Consider the following 17,184-nt stretch of genomic DNA (forward strand, 5'->3'; position numbering starts at 1 on the left):
GCTCACAGTGATGCCGGATCCTTAACCCACCGAGTGAGGCCAGGGATCAAACCCACCTTTTCATGGCTCCTCGTCAGTTTCATTACTGCTGAGCCATGACGGCAACTCCACGCCTGCCTCTTGAGAAGGAGAGGGAGACAGGGCTGCAGGGAGGCATGTGGAGGGCAGGGTTTTGCAAAGCCAGGAAAATCACAGTTGACTATTTGGGGAAGTATTGATTTTTCCCCTCCATTTCAATTATCCAGAGGACGATGGCAGGGAGAGAAATCACACTCTGAGAAGAAATCCCTCAGCTTGGAGCCTGCTGCCCTCAGGACAGCATGGGCCTCCTGAGTGGAGCTTCTTTTCAATTTTGGGAAGACCGTGGATGCTTGACTCAGGCCTGAGAAATGTTTTTCTCGGAGGCACTTTTCTCTACTCATTTCCACAATGAATGGTACTTTGAGGAGGCATTTTGGCAGTGAAGGTGGATATCTCTTCCCACTTTCCTGGCAACTGTCACTGCCCAGCAGATACTGTTCTAGTATCATGGATGTTGAGGGTAAGTTCTCTACGTGGACTGGCAAAGCATGCATGCTGGATGCACGGGTCTCCCTCTCTGAAAACAAGGAAGACTTTACCTCCCTTACTGTGGAGTTAGGTGTGGCCATGAGCCACACAGCTTTGCCAATGAAATGAGAGAGAGGGGACACAACGTCACTTCTGTGTGGAGGCATGGATGAGCTGCTGTGTGACACCCCCCCCCACGCTCTTTTTTCCTGCCTGGTCCCAAAGCATGTGAAATTCTCCCTAAGATGATACCCAAGAAGCTACAGTGAACAAAATGTTCCTGCTGACCCATATCTGGTATATAACACGATCAGGAAAAAAACTTTAAGTGCTCCAAGTGCTGACATTTTGGGGGTATTCATCATGGCAGCATAACTTGGCCTGCCCTGACTAGTACAAAAGGCTCAGGACACAAAAACTCATACCCTTTAAGAAAAGTGGTCCTGGGCAGGCTTAGCATAGCAAAGGTATTCTTTTAGGTTCAGGTAGGAGGCAAGGCCTGGAAACGTCTCTATCTGGGTCCCGTTAGTGTCTTAAAACGACTGCAGTTTCAGCCTTTTGGCAAAGGCTGCTATCAGGAAGCTGCCCAGAACACAACTAAAGAGCACCTGTCTGCCTCATTTACGTAGAATGTATCAAACTGCCAATGAAGGTAGAACCACGGATAAAGAAAGATGCTGAAAAGGACGGGGTGAGGACAGTATCCTGGGCCATGGGAACAGCCGAGCAAAGGCACAACATTCTCAGGGGACTCTGAATGGACTGGCTAAGCTCCCTTCAGCGACTTGCCTACCCCCTCTGCCCCAGGTCATTCCAGGCCCCAGGAAAATGTGCTGAGAAGGAAGCAGAGGAAACAGGGAGGGTCACACAGTGGGCCACCATGAGGCTGGCACCGGGTGGGCCTGACTTTGCATAGGCATCAGCGGGCTTGTTAGGATTTCTGCTTTATAAAATCCATTGATCTGACTCTTTCACCCTTGGAATCTGATGTCTGGAGTGCCTTGTGGTTTCGCTGGGTGAGCTGAGCAAGCTTTTGGCAGCTATTTGTCCCCTTTGTTGAAGGTCACATAAACACATGGGCTTTGTTGCGATTTCTCCCTATTTCCAGGGACCACTACCACTGTAGGTTCAAACAACAACAAATCCCTGGGAACAGGGTTAAACCGGTTTAAAGCTAACCAACCAACCCACCCATGAGGATACCCAAGACTGTGAGAAGGGCAGATCGAAGCAGCTTGGGAACATTTACTTCATCCCAGGCCATACACTGGCTTTCTGAGCAGTCCCCCCCCCCCCCCCGCTTCCCCCAGTCCATATACCTATTTGTCTAACCTATTTTGCAAAACTTTTGCTGTGGGACTCGAGAATTCCAAGAGTATCATTAAGGTACAGACCTAATTAGAAACTCGAGACAGCAAGGGTCTCGGGGTGGAGGGCAGCGTGAAGCATTCAGAATCCCAGCCGTGGGGCTCATTAGTCCAACATGAAGGAATCTGGTGGCAGCAGCCAGCCCTAGAGTGGCAGAGAGTTCAAGATTCTATGCTTTTTGATCTTTTTTGGTGAAGTTAACAGCTGGACATATCTTTTGCAGCTGTAGACGCTATGCAGCTGGAGCAGGGTGGGCTGGCGGGCTGGTGTACCTTAGGCTGTATGGAGTTGCTGGCCAAAGCAGGTCATCTCAGCATGAGATGTTCCTTTGTTCATGGAAGTGGGAAGCCTTCTGGCTAAACTCCTAGACAGGATTCGGGGCAGCCAGGTGCCCAGTGTGGGGTCAGACAGGCCTGGGCTTTGAATCCAAGTAGCTGTGGAAGTGAGTTTACCTCTCGGTTCCTAATTACCCCTAATTTTACTGTATGCTTCCTACCCCCTAGGCACTCTGCTAAGTGCTTTGCAGGATTAACTTCTGCTAAACACACACAGACCCATGAGGACAAATGTCCCCAGGATCACACAGCTCAAAAGGGGTGCAGCTGAGATCTGAAAGGAGGTCTATTTGACCCCAGAACACAAAATCACCATGGGAGAACACCTCCACTGTTAAAGGGGATCACAGCAGGGCCCGCCCTCCAACGGGATGCTCTGAGGTTCCATTGAGGCAGTTCACGTACAGCTTTAAGAAGCAGGTGATTCATGTCTGCCATTGTCATCAAGCTGTTAAACCCACACTGTGAAGGAGGGTTGATCAGTCGAACACTTAGGGGCCTACTCTGCTACCAAACACGTCTTTTTTTTTTTTTTTAAAGAGTCTGCAACATATGGGAGTTCCCAGGCTAGGGGTAGAACTGGAGCTGTAGCTGTTGGCCTACACCACAGGCACAGCAATGCAGGATCCAAGCAGCATCTACAACCCACACCACAGCTCGTGACAATGCCGGAACCTTAACCCCCTGAGTGAGGCCAGGGATCGAACCCACATCGTCATGGACACTAGGTCAGGTTCTTAATCTGCTGAGCCACAACGGGACCTGCCAAGCCCTTCTTTCTATGTCCTGTCCTTGACTGGTCTCAGTCTTACAAAGATATTCTAAAAAGATTCCTTGCCCAGGCTGTCAGAGGCGGTGTCCGTCCTCTTCAAGAAGAGGGGAAAGGGAGCCACAGAGGGATCAAACACAGATGAAAAGCAGTGGCGGCAGAATCCTCGTGTCTAAGCATTGCCCATGGAGCCCTCCCAGGGAGCTGCCCATGGGGTCTCTCTGGCCCACAGCTGGCCTGTTTTCACAACCCACCACCTCCCCGGCACCTCCAGCTTCATCTGCACACACATTCCAACCAGGGTCTCACTGATCTCTCCCTTTCAACCCTGCTTCCTCCGCAGCTGTCAGGCTACCAGGCAGGAAGCACATTCTGTCCGCCATCTGCCCTCTAACAGGGGCCTTCCAGGGACCTGCCTTGCCCACCTCGCACAGTTCCCAGGCTGCTGGTTCCCAGGTCCTTTGCCCAGGTCTCAGCTGGAATTTCAGAAACATATGGCTGCATGCATGGCCCCTGTATATGCAGGCTTAAGGGCACGCTCCCCTCAGCTCGATGGCCCTATAGACCGGCTCAGTCTCAGTGGGTGAGGAAAAGACAGGAAAGGGCCATCCCATTCCTTGAAATACAGCCACCCAGAGACAGAATGACAAGTTTCCACCGCTGGATTAGAAACAATAAAAACTGCTGGGAACTACAGAATTCTGTGGCTGGCTCTTGGAATAGAATAAATTATATTCTTCTGCCCTCTGCTGGTAAAGAGCAGCACCAGCCCTCCCGGGGCCTTCAGAAAGGCTGCAAACAAAGAGGGAGACTCACGCTGCAACATTAGATCTGAAGTCCACTATTAACTCTGTAGAAAAGAAGGCTGCTGGCAGCAGGATGCCGGGAGGGAATGGAAACAGCCCCTCTGTCTTAGGTGGGGAGGTGTCAAATTGCCAGTGAGCCCAGGACCACGGGTGACACCACCTCCCACTGGGCCCTGAAGGGCGAGGACAGAGGTGGAGCAGAAAGGGTGGGGACAGCGGTCCAGCCTGAGGGAACAGCCCAAGCAAAGGAAGGGTGCACCCAGGGGATACCCTCTAGCCACCTGTCTACTTCTTGGTCATCCCAGGCACTGAGAAAAGATGCAATTTCATCCCCAAGACGAATCTTGGCGAGGGGGGATCTGGAAGTGGAAATACCCACATGCTGGCTCGGATACATCCCTTAGATTAGGCACAGCCTTTTCTCTCACTAGGCATCAGCTTCCCGGTCTATAGAATGCAAGAGCTGAAAGTGAATGATGTCTGAGGTGCTTGCGGCTATGGAATTCTGGCATTTCACAAGCCCTGAGTAAAGGGGGGCATGGCTGGCATGCTGGGGGCAGGATACTGCCTGGACATCCGCCTTCTCACCCCAGGCAGCCTTCCCTGTGGCCCTGGGAATGTGCCCGCTTCCCTCCCCTTCTGTCTTGTGCTGCCTTTGGTGCAGCAGTGTAAGCTGCCTTTTCATCCATAGAAGCAAGATGGCAGCTGGCTCCCACCCTGGTGTGTTTCTCTGACCAGGCCACCCCGCCACCTGCTCGCCAGGAATATGGCACAAAGGGCCAACCAATGCTACAAAATGGCAGCATACAATCACTGCCTGAACAGACCCAGTGCTTTAAAAGAATAAATAAATAAATAAGGCTCCATTGGATTTTTTTTTCCCCTCCCTTTTGGAAATTTGTAACATCATTAGCTACAAGTAAATATATCAGTGGGATTAATGGAGTGAATCACCAAGTGACTTGATCGGATTTAAAACCACATTATTTCTTTGGGGTGAATTAGTAAATTTAGTACTGTCGAGAGATGATGAATTGAGAACCGGGGGACTGAGAGTCCTTATTGATCCTGAGACTAGATTGGGAGGGGGAAGAGAAGCTGGACCTGCTTCCTGCACTGTTTTCACAGACAGGAAACTTGGCTTTTCAACTAGCTAAGATGCACAGGAATACAGTGTCCTCTTTCGAGCATGCAGTTGTGACCCCACAGAGTGGGCAGTCCCAAGATGGTCTTCAATGATCCCCACCCCTGGAATCCATGTCCTTGTGGAATGATCCCTTCTCCCAAGTGCAGACAGAAACAAGTGGCTTGTTTCTAACATACGGGGTGCCACAGAAGCAATGAGGTGTCACTTCTTAGCCTAGGTTATAAAAAGACGATGGCTTTGTCCCAGGTGATCTTACCCTTTCTTGGGTTGAGGGCTCCAGGAGAGTCAGGCTGAGGTTAGCCCTATAGAGCGGTTGGTGGGAGCCAGCCTGAAAGCTGATTTTCCAAGGCTTGCCAACAGCCATGGAGTGAGCTTGGAAGCGGAGCCCCTCCAGTCGGGCTTTCAGATGATTTGAGACCAGTCCAACACCTTGACTGCAGCCTCCTGAGAGATTCTGAGCCAGAACCACCCAGCTAATTAAGCTGCTCCTGAATTCCAGACCCAGAGAAATAAACTGAGAGATAATAATGATTGTTTTAAGTCACTGAGCTTGGGATAATTTAGCACAAAGCAATAGAAGGCTAATACATCAGGTGGCTTGCTGTGGCTTTTGAAATGTGTGTAGAAACAATACATGTCATTTCTGAGCAGTTGCTCAGTGTGCCACAGTCTGGTTTCCTGCCTTGGCAACCAGGTGGATTGGGGTCAGACGAAATTTCTGGGTCCTAGAGGGCAAGCCTCACCCTGCCAACACCACCAACCTGCACTGGATATGGTACAGCTGAGAAATAAACTTTGGTTGCATAAACTCACTTAGATTTGAGCACTGGCTATTACCACTACATAGCCTAGCCCATCTCAACCAGTAGTCTATTTAATCAAAGTGTGCTCAGGGATCGGGGTTGGGGGGTGGGGAGGGGCGGCCCAGAGCAAGCTGAGAAATACATTTGCCCCTGCTGCTGAGAACACAAGAAGTGTTGCTTGAAATGGGCTTGAGGTGTGGTGTGTTTCTCTATAAAGCCCTTTACAACAGTATCTTTCTTACAGAAATGATTTTCAAATATCCTGTCCCCTTGACCCCATGCATACACTTGCATTTCTAGAACAAGTACTTCAACTTTTCGTTTAGAAAACAGGGTCCTCGTGTGGGTTAAGGGACCAGTGTTCAATGAGTATGTGACATGCCAGGCATTTCCACATCTGTTCTCTGATGTATCTTACAGTAGCCCCGTGAGGCAGATGTACATTTTATTGCTCTTAATTTACAGATGAGGAACGTTCAGATTTGAGGAGCAAAATCAATGACAATGGATTATTTATTTGGCTCCTAAGGAAACACGGGCAGAACACACACTTGAGTCCAGGTCCTGTGAACCACCACTCATGCTCTTTTCTCAAGTCTCAGACCGGCACCAGCTACACATCCTGCTGCTGAGTTGGGAAGGTCTTAGAACCCAGAGGCAGGGGCTCCTTTAAGTGGTGGAAGGGTTTATGGATGGCGCTTAGAAACTGAGATAAAACTCCTTACTTGTGTCAATGAAGACTGCATCCACATAGATTTTGGTACAGAAAGATCCCAGGATAAATCCGCAGGCGGGTCCAAACACCAGCATCGTGAACAGGATACCTGAAAGAAGAAGAGAAAACCAAGATTAGATTAAAAGCAGAAGCCATTCAATGAGCAAAACAGTCAAAGCTCAAGAAAACTATTTTTACATTGATCAGATGGGAGGTCTAATTAGACAAATGACTTTGGAGGAATCAGTCTAAAAATCCTAGAGAGGGAAGGTAGTATTTCACATTTTTGGAAACTCTATTAAAGTACTACTAGGCAGAAATTTTATAGTTTTTGATGGGTTGCTTTGAGATGACTGTGGGCTCCAAGCACACTTTTAGAGGACTCCACCCCACTTCAAACCTATTAAAATATATTCATGTCTGCTATGAGATCATTTTTTTCCTCCACAAACATTTTTGAAAGGATGTTTATAATTTTGCTTTCACATTTTTTTTTTGGCTTGATGTAATTCATTTAATTTAGTGTTGAGATTTCGCAGCACTCATTGTGCAAACTCAGGAATTCTTGTGAAGTGAGGAAAGTTGAAGCCACAAATTATTCGCAAATGTACTGAAATATTTACGGGCCTTGAATTTAGCAAATAACAAAGCTCACATAATGGTATGCTTTGAGCACATTTAATCAGACATTTTTAAAGTTTCGATTCTGCAGTCCCTCCATGTTTTTGGAATGGCTGTTATTGTTGTAACAGCTGTTCAGGACTCTCAGCTCTTCCGCTGGACTCAATAAGATGGTATAAGGCACATGCTTAGTGCATATCTGGTGGATATGTTACCCGGACTTTTGCAGAAAACTGTTGGATTACTGTGGAAAAAGCCCAAACTAAAACTCCACAGCCTGTATCTATTTAAATTTCAAAAAGGACAAAATAATGTCATTTGCAGCAACATGATGGAACTGGAGACTCTCATACTTAGTGAAGTAAGTCAGAAAGAGAAGGACAAACACCATATGATATCACTTATACATGGAATCTAAAATGTGGCACAAATGACCTGTCTACAGAACAGAAACAGATCATGGACATGGAGGGCAGACTTACATTTCCCAGGCGGGGAGAGGGGAGAGAGGGGGGCCATCGGAGAGTTTGGGGTTGGTAGATACAGATGGTTACATTTGGAATGGATGGGGGATGGGGCCCTGCTGTACGGCATAGGGAACTGTATCCAGTCTCTCCAGTAAGAAGCTGATGGAAAATGGGCAAAAAAAAAAAAAAAAAAAAGGGGTGTGTATGGGTAGCTGGGTCACTTGACTGTACAGCAGAAATGGAAGTATAAATTAACTATACTTTAATGAAAATCAAATGGAATAAATTTCAACTTGGTAGACATTTCCTAAGCACTGACAATTCCCAAGGCCCCAGGGATAAAAATAAGGGTAAAGAAGTGACCCTTTCACAAGAGGCTAGCCACCCATGGGGACAATCAGTATGTGCTGATTGGGTCAATTCAACCCAAGCAGAGGGTCCAGAGGGTGGGTGCTAACAGGTCCGTATGACGCTTAAAGAACAAGGTGGGAGACAGATTCAACCCGAGGGAATGTGAGCTCGGCAGAGGGTCATTCTGGTCTGTTCGCAGGGTGGACTATAACTCAGCCTGAAATCTCTCAGTGATGTCATCACGGAACCACTCAAATAGTCATCCATTTAATCAATACTTATCGAGTTCCTTCTATGTGCCAATAAGCAGCATGATCATTAGGATGGGGATTCAGCACTGGACCAAACAGTCAAAAATCCAGGCCTTCCTGGAGCTCACTGTCTTGGGGAGGCGGGGAACACAAGAAACCATAGACAGGAGCCTGACTGGTTTCTACATACCTGGCAAAGGAAGCCACATCTTCCCCATTCACGGACAAGAACCCAGAACCCCAACACAGCCATTTCAAGACGGCTTTTAAGGGATGAAGGAAGGAATGAAAAGAGGATGGGTTCTATCACAGGAATGGGGCTGAATCCGCCCTCAGTGAAATCCTGCTCTGTGATGGGGAGCAATCTAGAAGCTCAAGTGTCTCAAGGTAGCCTGTCCCATAGCCAGCTGGTGACCCTCAGTCTCACAGATAGTCCTCTTTACAGGAATCTGGAAAGGAGCACATTTGTTACAACACTGGCTCTGGTTGGTCACAACTTAGGTTCAGACAACTGAACAGAGAAAGCTGAGAAAGGTGGGGATATTATTGGAAAGTAGGGATCGTTCAGGTATGTGCTAGATTTAGGAGCGTTGTCCTTGGTGGGGTATCATTGGGGAGTAGAGCTGGCCTTGGCCCCATTCCACAGATGGAGGTAAGTGAAGCAGGAAGGGATGCTAAGAAGGATGCGGGAGGGCAGAGCCATGGGGAGGTGTCTAGGGCAAGAGCAGAACCCAGGAGAAGACTGAGTGAAGGGCAATACGGTGAAGCCAGCCGTGTCCTCCTGTCCAGGCTGCAGGCTGTGGTCACCCATTGGTGCTCTAAAGATGCCTCGGCAAGTAAATTAACCGCCCAGAAGAAAGGGACACAGAGATATAAACACAATTCTCTTGCAAACGGTGCCGCAACTGCCCTTCTGACTCTCCTCCCATCGTTGCAGCAGACACTCTGATCCCCAGCAGCAACCCCCCGCCCATCACGATAATGCACCTCCTTTCACGCAAATGAAATAAAAATGTCAATCAATGAAATAATCACTGGTCCATCCCCCATGGATGAAACAATGAAAATTATAACACTGAATAGGTCCAAGGACCAAGCTTTTAGTATCACTGGAAAGAAACATCCAGTGAGCCTTGGAACCTGTGTCCAGATTGTTGTCACTCTTTCCCGACATGGGGGCAGTGGAGAGTGTGGACAGGCCAGACAACACGGGAAAGCGGGAGACTCCAGGTCCTGGACCTCCTGCCCTTGTGCAAGTTATGACACAAAAGGAAGGGCATCCCTCAAGCTCAGCTCTCCAGAGGAGCCCAGCGGGGCCCAGAAGGGCCAGCCACCCATTCTGGCAGCGTGGATGGACAGAGCCTCATGGAGAAGCCATGTGCCAAGGTGGTCTCTCCATCCAGCCAAGGGCACCTCCCACCCCAGGCCTCCAGGACAGGGCACAGCTTTCCAAAATGCTGAACTGTGGCTTTCCATGTAATAGGACAGAGTTCTCTCCCAAAGAAACCTGATGAGACCCCCGTTCCAAAAATCAAAGAAAGAGGTAGGATGCCTATTTTTGTGTGGACAGCATTCCCCCACTCAGCTGAAATCTCGGGAACATTTTTCTAAGCATTTTCCTTTATCAGAAAGATGTCAAGTAAACCTCTAGCAGCAGTGGGGTCTCGAATATTTCCCAAGGGATGAAGGAGGGGGCCTTTCCGCATCAGGAAGTGCCCCTCTGCACTTGAGAAATGTCTCAGGATAAAAGCACAAATGAAGCAGCGTCAGAGAGCATGGCCCTGGGTGTTTAGGGGATGCTGTTCCCCAGAGAGCAAAGAGGCAGACTGTGATCTCCCAGAAAGGAACTTTTGAATTTGCTTCCTTGCTCTCTTTTTGATTCATCCCACCAGGCTGTGATTTTGCTCTTGTTTAGCAAAATCCCCTCAAAAAGTTCTGCCTAAATGACGAGAAACAGACGGTCGGGCACTAAAATCCTGAAGCCCTGCGTTGAGCGTCTCAGGTCCAGGAGAGAAGGTTCTTGAGTGGCTCAGTGCCTCCCCCTGCTGGCTGCAAGATTTATGTACACGGGAGGGGAGGAGACACGGAGATCAGAAATGCTCACTACCACCCTGAGCCCGCTGCTTTACAAGCATAACCTCCTGTAATCCTTTCAGTGATGCCCGCGGGGAGTCTACTGCACCCATTTCACAGGGAAGGAACAGAAACTCAGAAAAGTTTAAAAGGTAGAATGTGTATATATATATATATAACTGGGTCACTTTGCTGTACTGCAGAAATTGACAGAACATTGTAAAGCAATGATAATAAAAATTTAAAAATAAATAAAAAAAAAAGTTAGAAAGCAGCACAGGCAGGTTCTGAAGCCAGGTTTCTCTCATTCCCTCAGGGAAAACTGTACTGGAGGAAGCTCAGGAGACAGCACCGGCCACCTGAGTTCTAACCCCGCTCCACCACTTCTGAGCTCTGTGAACCTTGGGAAAAGTCTACTGAACTTCCCCGTGCCTCAGCTTTCTCATCTGTAAAATGGGAATGCTATTCAGCTTATTTCATGGGGCTTCTAGAGAAGATTTAATGACCTCATGTTTGTAAAGCTCTGAGAATAGCATCTGGCACCCAGAAAGTGCCCCAGAAGTGTTTGTTATGTAGATGACGCCCCTGTCCCTTCTGCTACAATGAGGGCCAGCACAGGTATGTTCCCCGGCCTCCTCTCTCCAGAGTGTACTGCACCCCCCGCCCCCAGTCTCATTTCCTAAAGCCACCACCGGGGGAGACAGGCTGGAGCTGGCAGCAGGCCAGACCCCCCAAGTGGGTTCCTCAGGAGAAGCAGCTGTGATCCCAAGACCAACTGGCCCTTCAGAGTCCAGAGTTCATCCCCCTGCCCACCCGCCAAGCTCATTCTGATGCTAACCTGGCTTTCTAGGGATGTGACAACTGGACAAAGGGAGAGGGTATGAGATGACCTGGGTGATGACATTCTGGTCTGGCATCCTGGTCTCAACACAGGCTTTCTGCATAAATCTCCAGTTCCCAAACTGTGTGCCGAGGCACTTCGGGGTTCCGCAGTGAATTCACAGGGGCACAGCAAAATGTTTTATGTTTTTGAGGGAAACTCAGCACTATCTGACATCTGTTAGAGGCCCCTCGTACAACTACCTACTCAAGGTAGCTGATGGTTTCGATACTGGATTGAGCTCCATTCCTTTCAACCACATCACACCTTTGTGAACTAAGTTTTCAGTGGTCGCCGTGATAAAAAGCAGATGCTGTGTGCAAATCAATGCAGAACAGGAAATGGGGGTGATGGAATCCAATTTGATTCCAAGGTTTGAGAATATGTGCAGTCCCCAGGCAGGGAAACACAACCTATTAGTAAGTAATTATGCTTACTTAAAAATAGAAATATTTTTTCTTTCACTTCATGTGTGTTCTTTTTCTAAACAGGCATGAAGTAACGACATGCTAAACATGACTGTGGGGCATTTCTTGCAGACTCTGGGCTTTAGGAAAATAAGACACTGAGGGCCCAGTGAACCAAGCACGTTTGGGGACCTCTGGTGTAACTGTGCAGCCCAGATATACATCATATACACCATGTATCTGATGCTATATAATCTTAAGGCTTAGTACCAGCCATCTCTGGACCTGGGGAAAGACATAAACTGGACAAGGCATTTTCTCTGAAGAAACTCACTGTCTTATTGGAGAGACTTCCAATCATTCTCCATCATTCAAAATATGTAATGGTGCTTGCAGGTGCTGGGTGCTGTGAAAGGAGCTGGGATATGCCTGTGGACAAAACAGACAGAAGTCCCTGCTTTTGTGGTGGAGTTTGTATTCGGGAAGAAGAAAGGCCACGACAAATCAACCTACCACAGGATGTCAAAGAGGAGAGTGCAAAATGGTGCGGGGCTAGAGAACGACCGCCCGCTGTACCGTGCGCTGTAAATAACACGAACAGCAGTGCATTATATGTGTTATCGAGCTGGGGTGAGCAGACTTGCAGGCTAAGTTCCATCATGTGGGAGGCAGAAAAACAGTCCCCAAAGTTGTCCGTACCCTAATCCCTGGACCTTGCATCTGTTACTGTAATTGACCAAAGAGAAATGAGGGCTGCAAGTGAAATTGAGGTCACTAATCAGTTGCTTTAAAATAAAGAGATTATGCTATTATCCCAATGAGCCAATGTAAACACAAAGGACCTTTAAATGTGGAAGAAGGAGGAAGATGACTCAGAGAAGGAGATGAGACCCCAGAACCTGAGCAATGGCATCACAAGAAAGCCCTGACTAGTGACTGCTCGCTTGGAGGATGGAGGGTGGGGTTGAGACCCCCCAGAATGTGAGCAGCCTCTAGGAGCTGAAAAGGCAAGAAAACGGATTCTCCCCTCTAGAAAGGATGCTCCAAAGGGAGGCAGCCCTGCTGACACCTTGACTTCAGCTCAGTGACAGGCATTATGGACTTCTGACCTCCACAATTAAAATCATAAATTTGTATTATCTTAAGCCATTAAGTTTCTGCTAACTTATTAATAGCAAAGACAGGAAACGAATACAATTGCTATGCGAATCTGAGGACAATCTCAGATCTGATACCTGCAAATATACATGTGAATCTCCAAGAACAGGATGCTGTGTGAAGCTGCTTGTTAATTACTTGACCACAGGACATTTTTTGTGGGTCATTTTTCAGACATGGCAATGAATGCTCAGGGCTCAGTCCCAGATACGCATGAGGCAGAGATGCTGCCTTATTCTTTTGTTCTGTTCCAAGTCTGGCCCAGTGTGATGGTCATCTCACCCTCTGCTGAAAGGATGTGTGAACGAGAACCCCAGTCACAGCAGTGACACAAAAGGGGAAGGGAGCAACTCTTCTCGGCCAAGGTCTGCCCAAGTTCAGCCAGCCGACTGGGGGCAGAGCTGGGACTCAGCCCCGAGCTGCTCTTTCCCTGAACAGTGGTCTCTGCATGTGGCTCTCTCAGTGCTGAGGACTCTCCCATCAACATGCCTCTTTCTAGATACAATGTGCCAAGGGGACTGACAGGATGGCCTGACAAAAAGGGGTCGGACCAGACACATAGAACCAAAAGAACCTGAATTTCCTGTTGTGGCTAGGCAGGTCAAGAACGCCACATAGTGTGAGGAGTGCAGGTTCGATCCCTGGCCTTGCTCAGTGAGTTAAGGATCCCGTGTTGCTGCAAGCTGTGGTGTAGGTTGCAGACGCAGCTCAGATCTGGCATTGCTGTGTCTGTGGCATAGGCCTGCAGCCGCAGTTCCAATTCAACCCCAGCCTGGGAACTTCCACATGACGCAGGAACAAACCTAAAAGGAAAAAAAGAGAGAGAACCAAACGAACTTGAAAAATCCCAATGAAGACTTTTATGTATTATATTTGGAATTGCCCGGCCTAGGAAGAATTAATTGACTTTATTATTATAATTAATAAAAAACGAGAGACTATCTTTTGTGTGTTCGTAGAATGTGACACACTGATTCCAAATTATGTGTAGACATGCTGAGGGTGGAGGCCAACCTGGATATCTTTGAAGAAGAATTGTCAAAACTTGCCCCACTGGATATCAGGACTTCTTTGAAAGCTATAAATGATGAAGACAGTGCGTTTCTGGCACAAGATACAGCAAATGCACAAGTGAAGGAGAAGAGAGAGGCCAGAAACAGATCCATGCTTGCGTGGACATCTGATTTACGACAAAGTATGCATACCAAGCAGCAGGGGAAAGAATGATCTTTTCCATAAATGGTGCGAGGACAACTCGAAATTACAGGGGAAAAAAGTCAGCTGCAGAACACATGTAAAAAATCAATTCCAGGCAGATTGGAGACCCGTGTGAAAAAGCAAAACAATAAAGCTTATGGAGGAAAATAGACAAAAGTACTGTCACGATGTTGGGAGCAGGGAGAGATTTCTTTTCTTCTTTCTTTTGATGGGGGGGGGATCTTTTTGTCTTTTATGGCTGCATCCATGGCATATGGAGGTTCCCAGGCTAGAGGTCCAGTCAGAACTGTAGCTGCTGGCCTATGCCAGAGCCACAGCAATGTGGGATCTGAGACGTGTCTGTGACCTACCCCACAGCTCACGGTAATGCTGGATCCTTAACCCACTGAGCGAGGCCAGGGATCAAACCCCCATTCTCATGGATCCTAGTTGGGTTCACTAACCTCTGAGCCACAATGGGAACTCCAGGGAGAGATTTCTTAAATCCAACAAAGACAGCCCTAACCATTAAAAGAAAAGCTTGACAGATTGGTCTACGATAAAATTAAGAAGGGTCACTCCTCAGATTTATCAAAAGAGCCCACTAAGAAAGCAAAAACATAGGAAACTATATGTGTAACACACATTCTTGAAAACACCCAAACAAGAATTACAGAGCTGAAATCAAGACTATACAAAAATTGCTGTAAATCAATGAGAAAAAGATGAACCACCTGAAAAGGAGGCAGAAACCTTAACAGGTACCTTGCCAAAGAGGAAATTCAAATAAACAATGGAAGAGGACAAGATGCTCAAGCTCATTAGACTCCAGGGACATGTATATCACAACCCCGATGAAATGTAAATGCATTTTCAGCTGATTAAAGAGCTTGACAGTACCGAGTATGGTCAAGGATGTGGGGGATCTGGGCCTCTTGCACACGCCTGGTAAGAGCATAGATTAGATAATCACTCTGGCAAAGCTTTGGCAGTGTCTATAAAAGCAAAGAGGAACTCACCTGATGACCCACAATCCTAACTCCTAGGTAAATACCCTACAGAGAGTCTGACACCTACTGGGAGACACATCCAATAATGCTTGTTCCTAACACTGTGAGATACCTGAACTGGAAACAACCCCCATGCCCATCAGCAGCACAACAGAGAAACAAACTGTGACATCTCCATATGCCGGAACTGCTACACGGCGAAGAAAACAAATCATTAATAACACAGATGAAACTCAAAAGATATAATTCCAAACAAAGGAAGGGACACAGGCAAGAATGCATACTGATGCGATGATACCACTTACACAGAATTGAAAACAGCCAAATTAAACCATCTAGGGATATATATGTATACATGTTTGTCTTTTGTTTTTTAGGGCCACACCAGCAGTATATGGAGGTTCCAAGGCTAAGGGTCCAATTGGAGTTGTAGCTGCTGGCCTAAACCACAGCCACAGCAACGCCAGATCCAAGCCACATCTGCGACCTATCTCACAGATCATGGCAGCACTGGATCCTTAACCCACTGAGCAAGGCCAGGGATCGAACCTGTAAACTCATGGTTTGCAGTCAGATTCGTTTCCGCTGTGCCACGACGGGAACTCCCATCTAGTGATATATAACTAGGCAGTCCAACGCTAAAGAAGAACAGAGCAATGAATAATAGAGAAGTCAGGACTGTGGTTACTGTTGCCTGGGAGTGAGAAACTATGCAGGAGGTGGGTTGGTGGGTGGGTATTCTTGAGTGCTGGTTTTGTTTGGTCTATTTACAGGCTGCATGGATGTTTGTTTCACAACCATTTGTTAAGCTGTAATATGTTTTCTGCATTGAAAACATGATTATTACATTTTCTTATCTGTCAATACACATGTAACAGAAGTATCTATAGAAAAATGACCATTGACTATTTATTGAGCGTTCCTTGTATGATGTCAGGGACTGGACTATGTCATTTATACACATTATCTTATGATTCCTTCTAACAATGCAATGGGGCGGGTATCCACAGAGGTTAAGCAACTTGCTCCAGGACACATGGCTTCTAGGGGGGCAGTTGACCCCTATGCCCTCTGAAGAACTGGGTCCTCAGTTAGCTCAAGCACAAAAAAGCAACGTTAAAGAGCAAACATCGAATCCAACCCCAAACCTGCTACTCACAGGTAGCCAGCCACCTGCTTCTCATACTTGCCCCACAGAGGAGGAGGATGTGGATAGAAACTATCTGGCTTCAGAGGTGGATGTGGTGGGGTTAACACTGGGTTCTACTGGGTTGGGTGGGACTCCTGCTGGCCGTCCCCCAGAGGAGCCCCTCACCCTCTCTGTCAGTTGCCACATCTGAAAAGGGGAGATGCTAATATGGCATATTTCATAGCGCTCTACGGAGGGATAAACGGGTAAACGAGAGCAGATGTTAAGGGCCCCGCATGACCTCTGGAACAGAAGCACTTCATAAATGCTGATTTCCACCCATGCTCCGTGGCTTTGCTGGGTGCTGTAGGAGTTAGAAGAACCTGGGGAAGGGAAATGCAATGTGGGTCTTTTCCTCCTCTCAGCGGGCCTTGAGGCTTAAGCATTCAGGCCCACCTGAAGGTCTGCACTTTGCTGCCCCCTAGTGGACCCACAGAAGACCCCTGTCCCTGGTCTGGCTACAGTAGCACACAGGGTGTTGTGTGAAGGAGAAAATGCTGACCTTTCCCTTCCAGCCTTTATTTTTCCTCTCTGCTGGAGGGTGACACAGGGCCTGGCTTCTGTGCCAACATCCCACCAGGCCCAGGACCCAGGGGTGAAGGCTGTCCCTGGGGAGCTGAAAGCACAAACTCTTTTATGTTGCGGAAAGAAAAGCAAAAAGGCCATCCAGACCTCCAGGGTTTTCTCCTAGCCCCTCTACTCACTCTGTAATCAGACAAACCCACTCGTGTTTCTGAGAAGCACCAGTGGAACAGAACAGGGATCACACACCTTAAGGGTAGGTCAGGATACTATAGGAAGGGCAGGGTCAGGCTCCATTGTTCACCGTTTATCTGTGAGCACAGAGCAAACGCTCCCTGCACCTCAGTTCCCACCTCTGTAAAATGGGCTCACAATAGCTTAGACCTCCTTAGGTACCTTTGAGGAGCAAATCAGATAATTTCTTGGAACGCAGACTCTCTAAAGAAACATTAGCTGTTACTCTTCTCACTGGTACTTCTAACAGCAGGATTTTCTTTTCTGCTTTATATGTATTACTTTTTTGATTACTTAGGTAAGAGATGCTTACTTTAGAGAATGTGGGTGAT

At 47.6% G+C, this 17,184-nt stretch overlaps 1 protein-coding gene across 2 annotated transcripts in view; it reads right to left on the minus strand.

Moving 5' to 3' along the window:
- The window catches only part of SLCO3A1 (solute carrier organic anion transporter family member 3A1), a 322,035-nt gene that overhangs the window by 69,327 nt on the left and 235,524 nt on the right, over positions 1-17,184 (minus strand). For both annotated transcript variants that reach the window (XM_047795306.1, XM_047795305.1), the window contains exon 3: positions 6,503-6,601. In XM_047795306.1, the coding sequence (XP_047651262.1) occupies positions 6,503-6,601 (99 nt within the window). The remainder of the gene's footprint in view (positions 1-6,502; positions 6,602-17,184) is intronic.

This window comes from Phacochoerus africanus, chromosome 9 (genome assembly GCF_016906955.1).
Source record: "Phacochoerus africanus isolate WHEZ1 chromosome 9, ROS_Pafr_v1, whole genome shotgun sequence".
In the NCBI taxonomy this organism is placed as follows: Eukaryota; Metazoa; Chordata; class Mammalia; order Artiodactyla; family Suidae; genus Phacochoerus; species Phacochoerus africanus.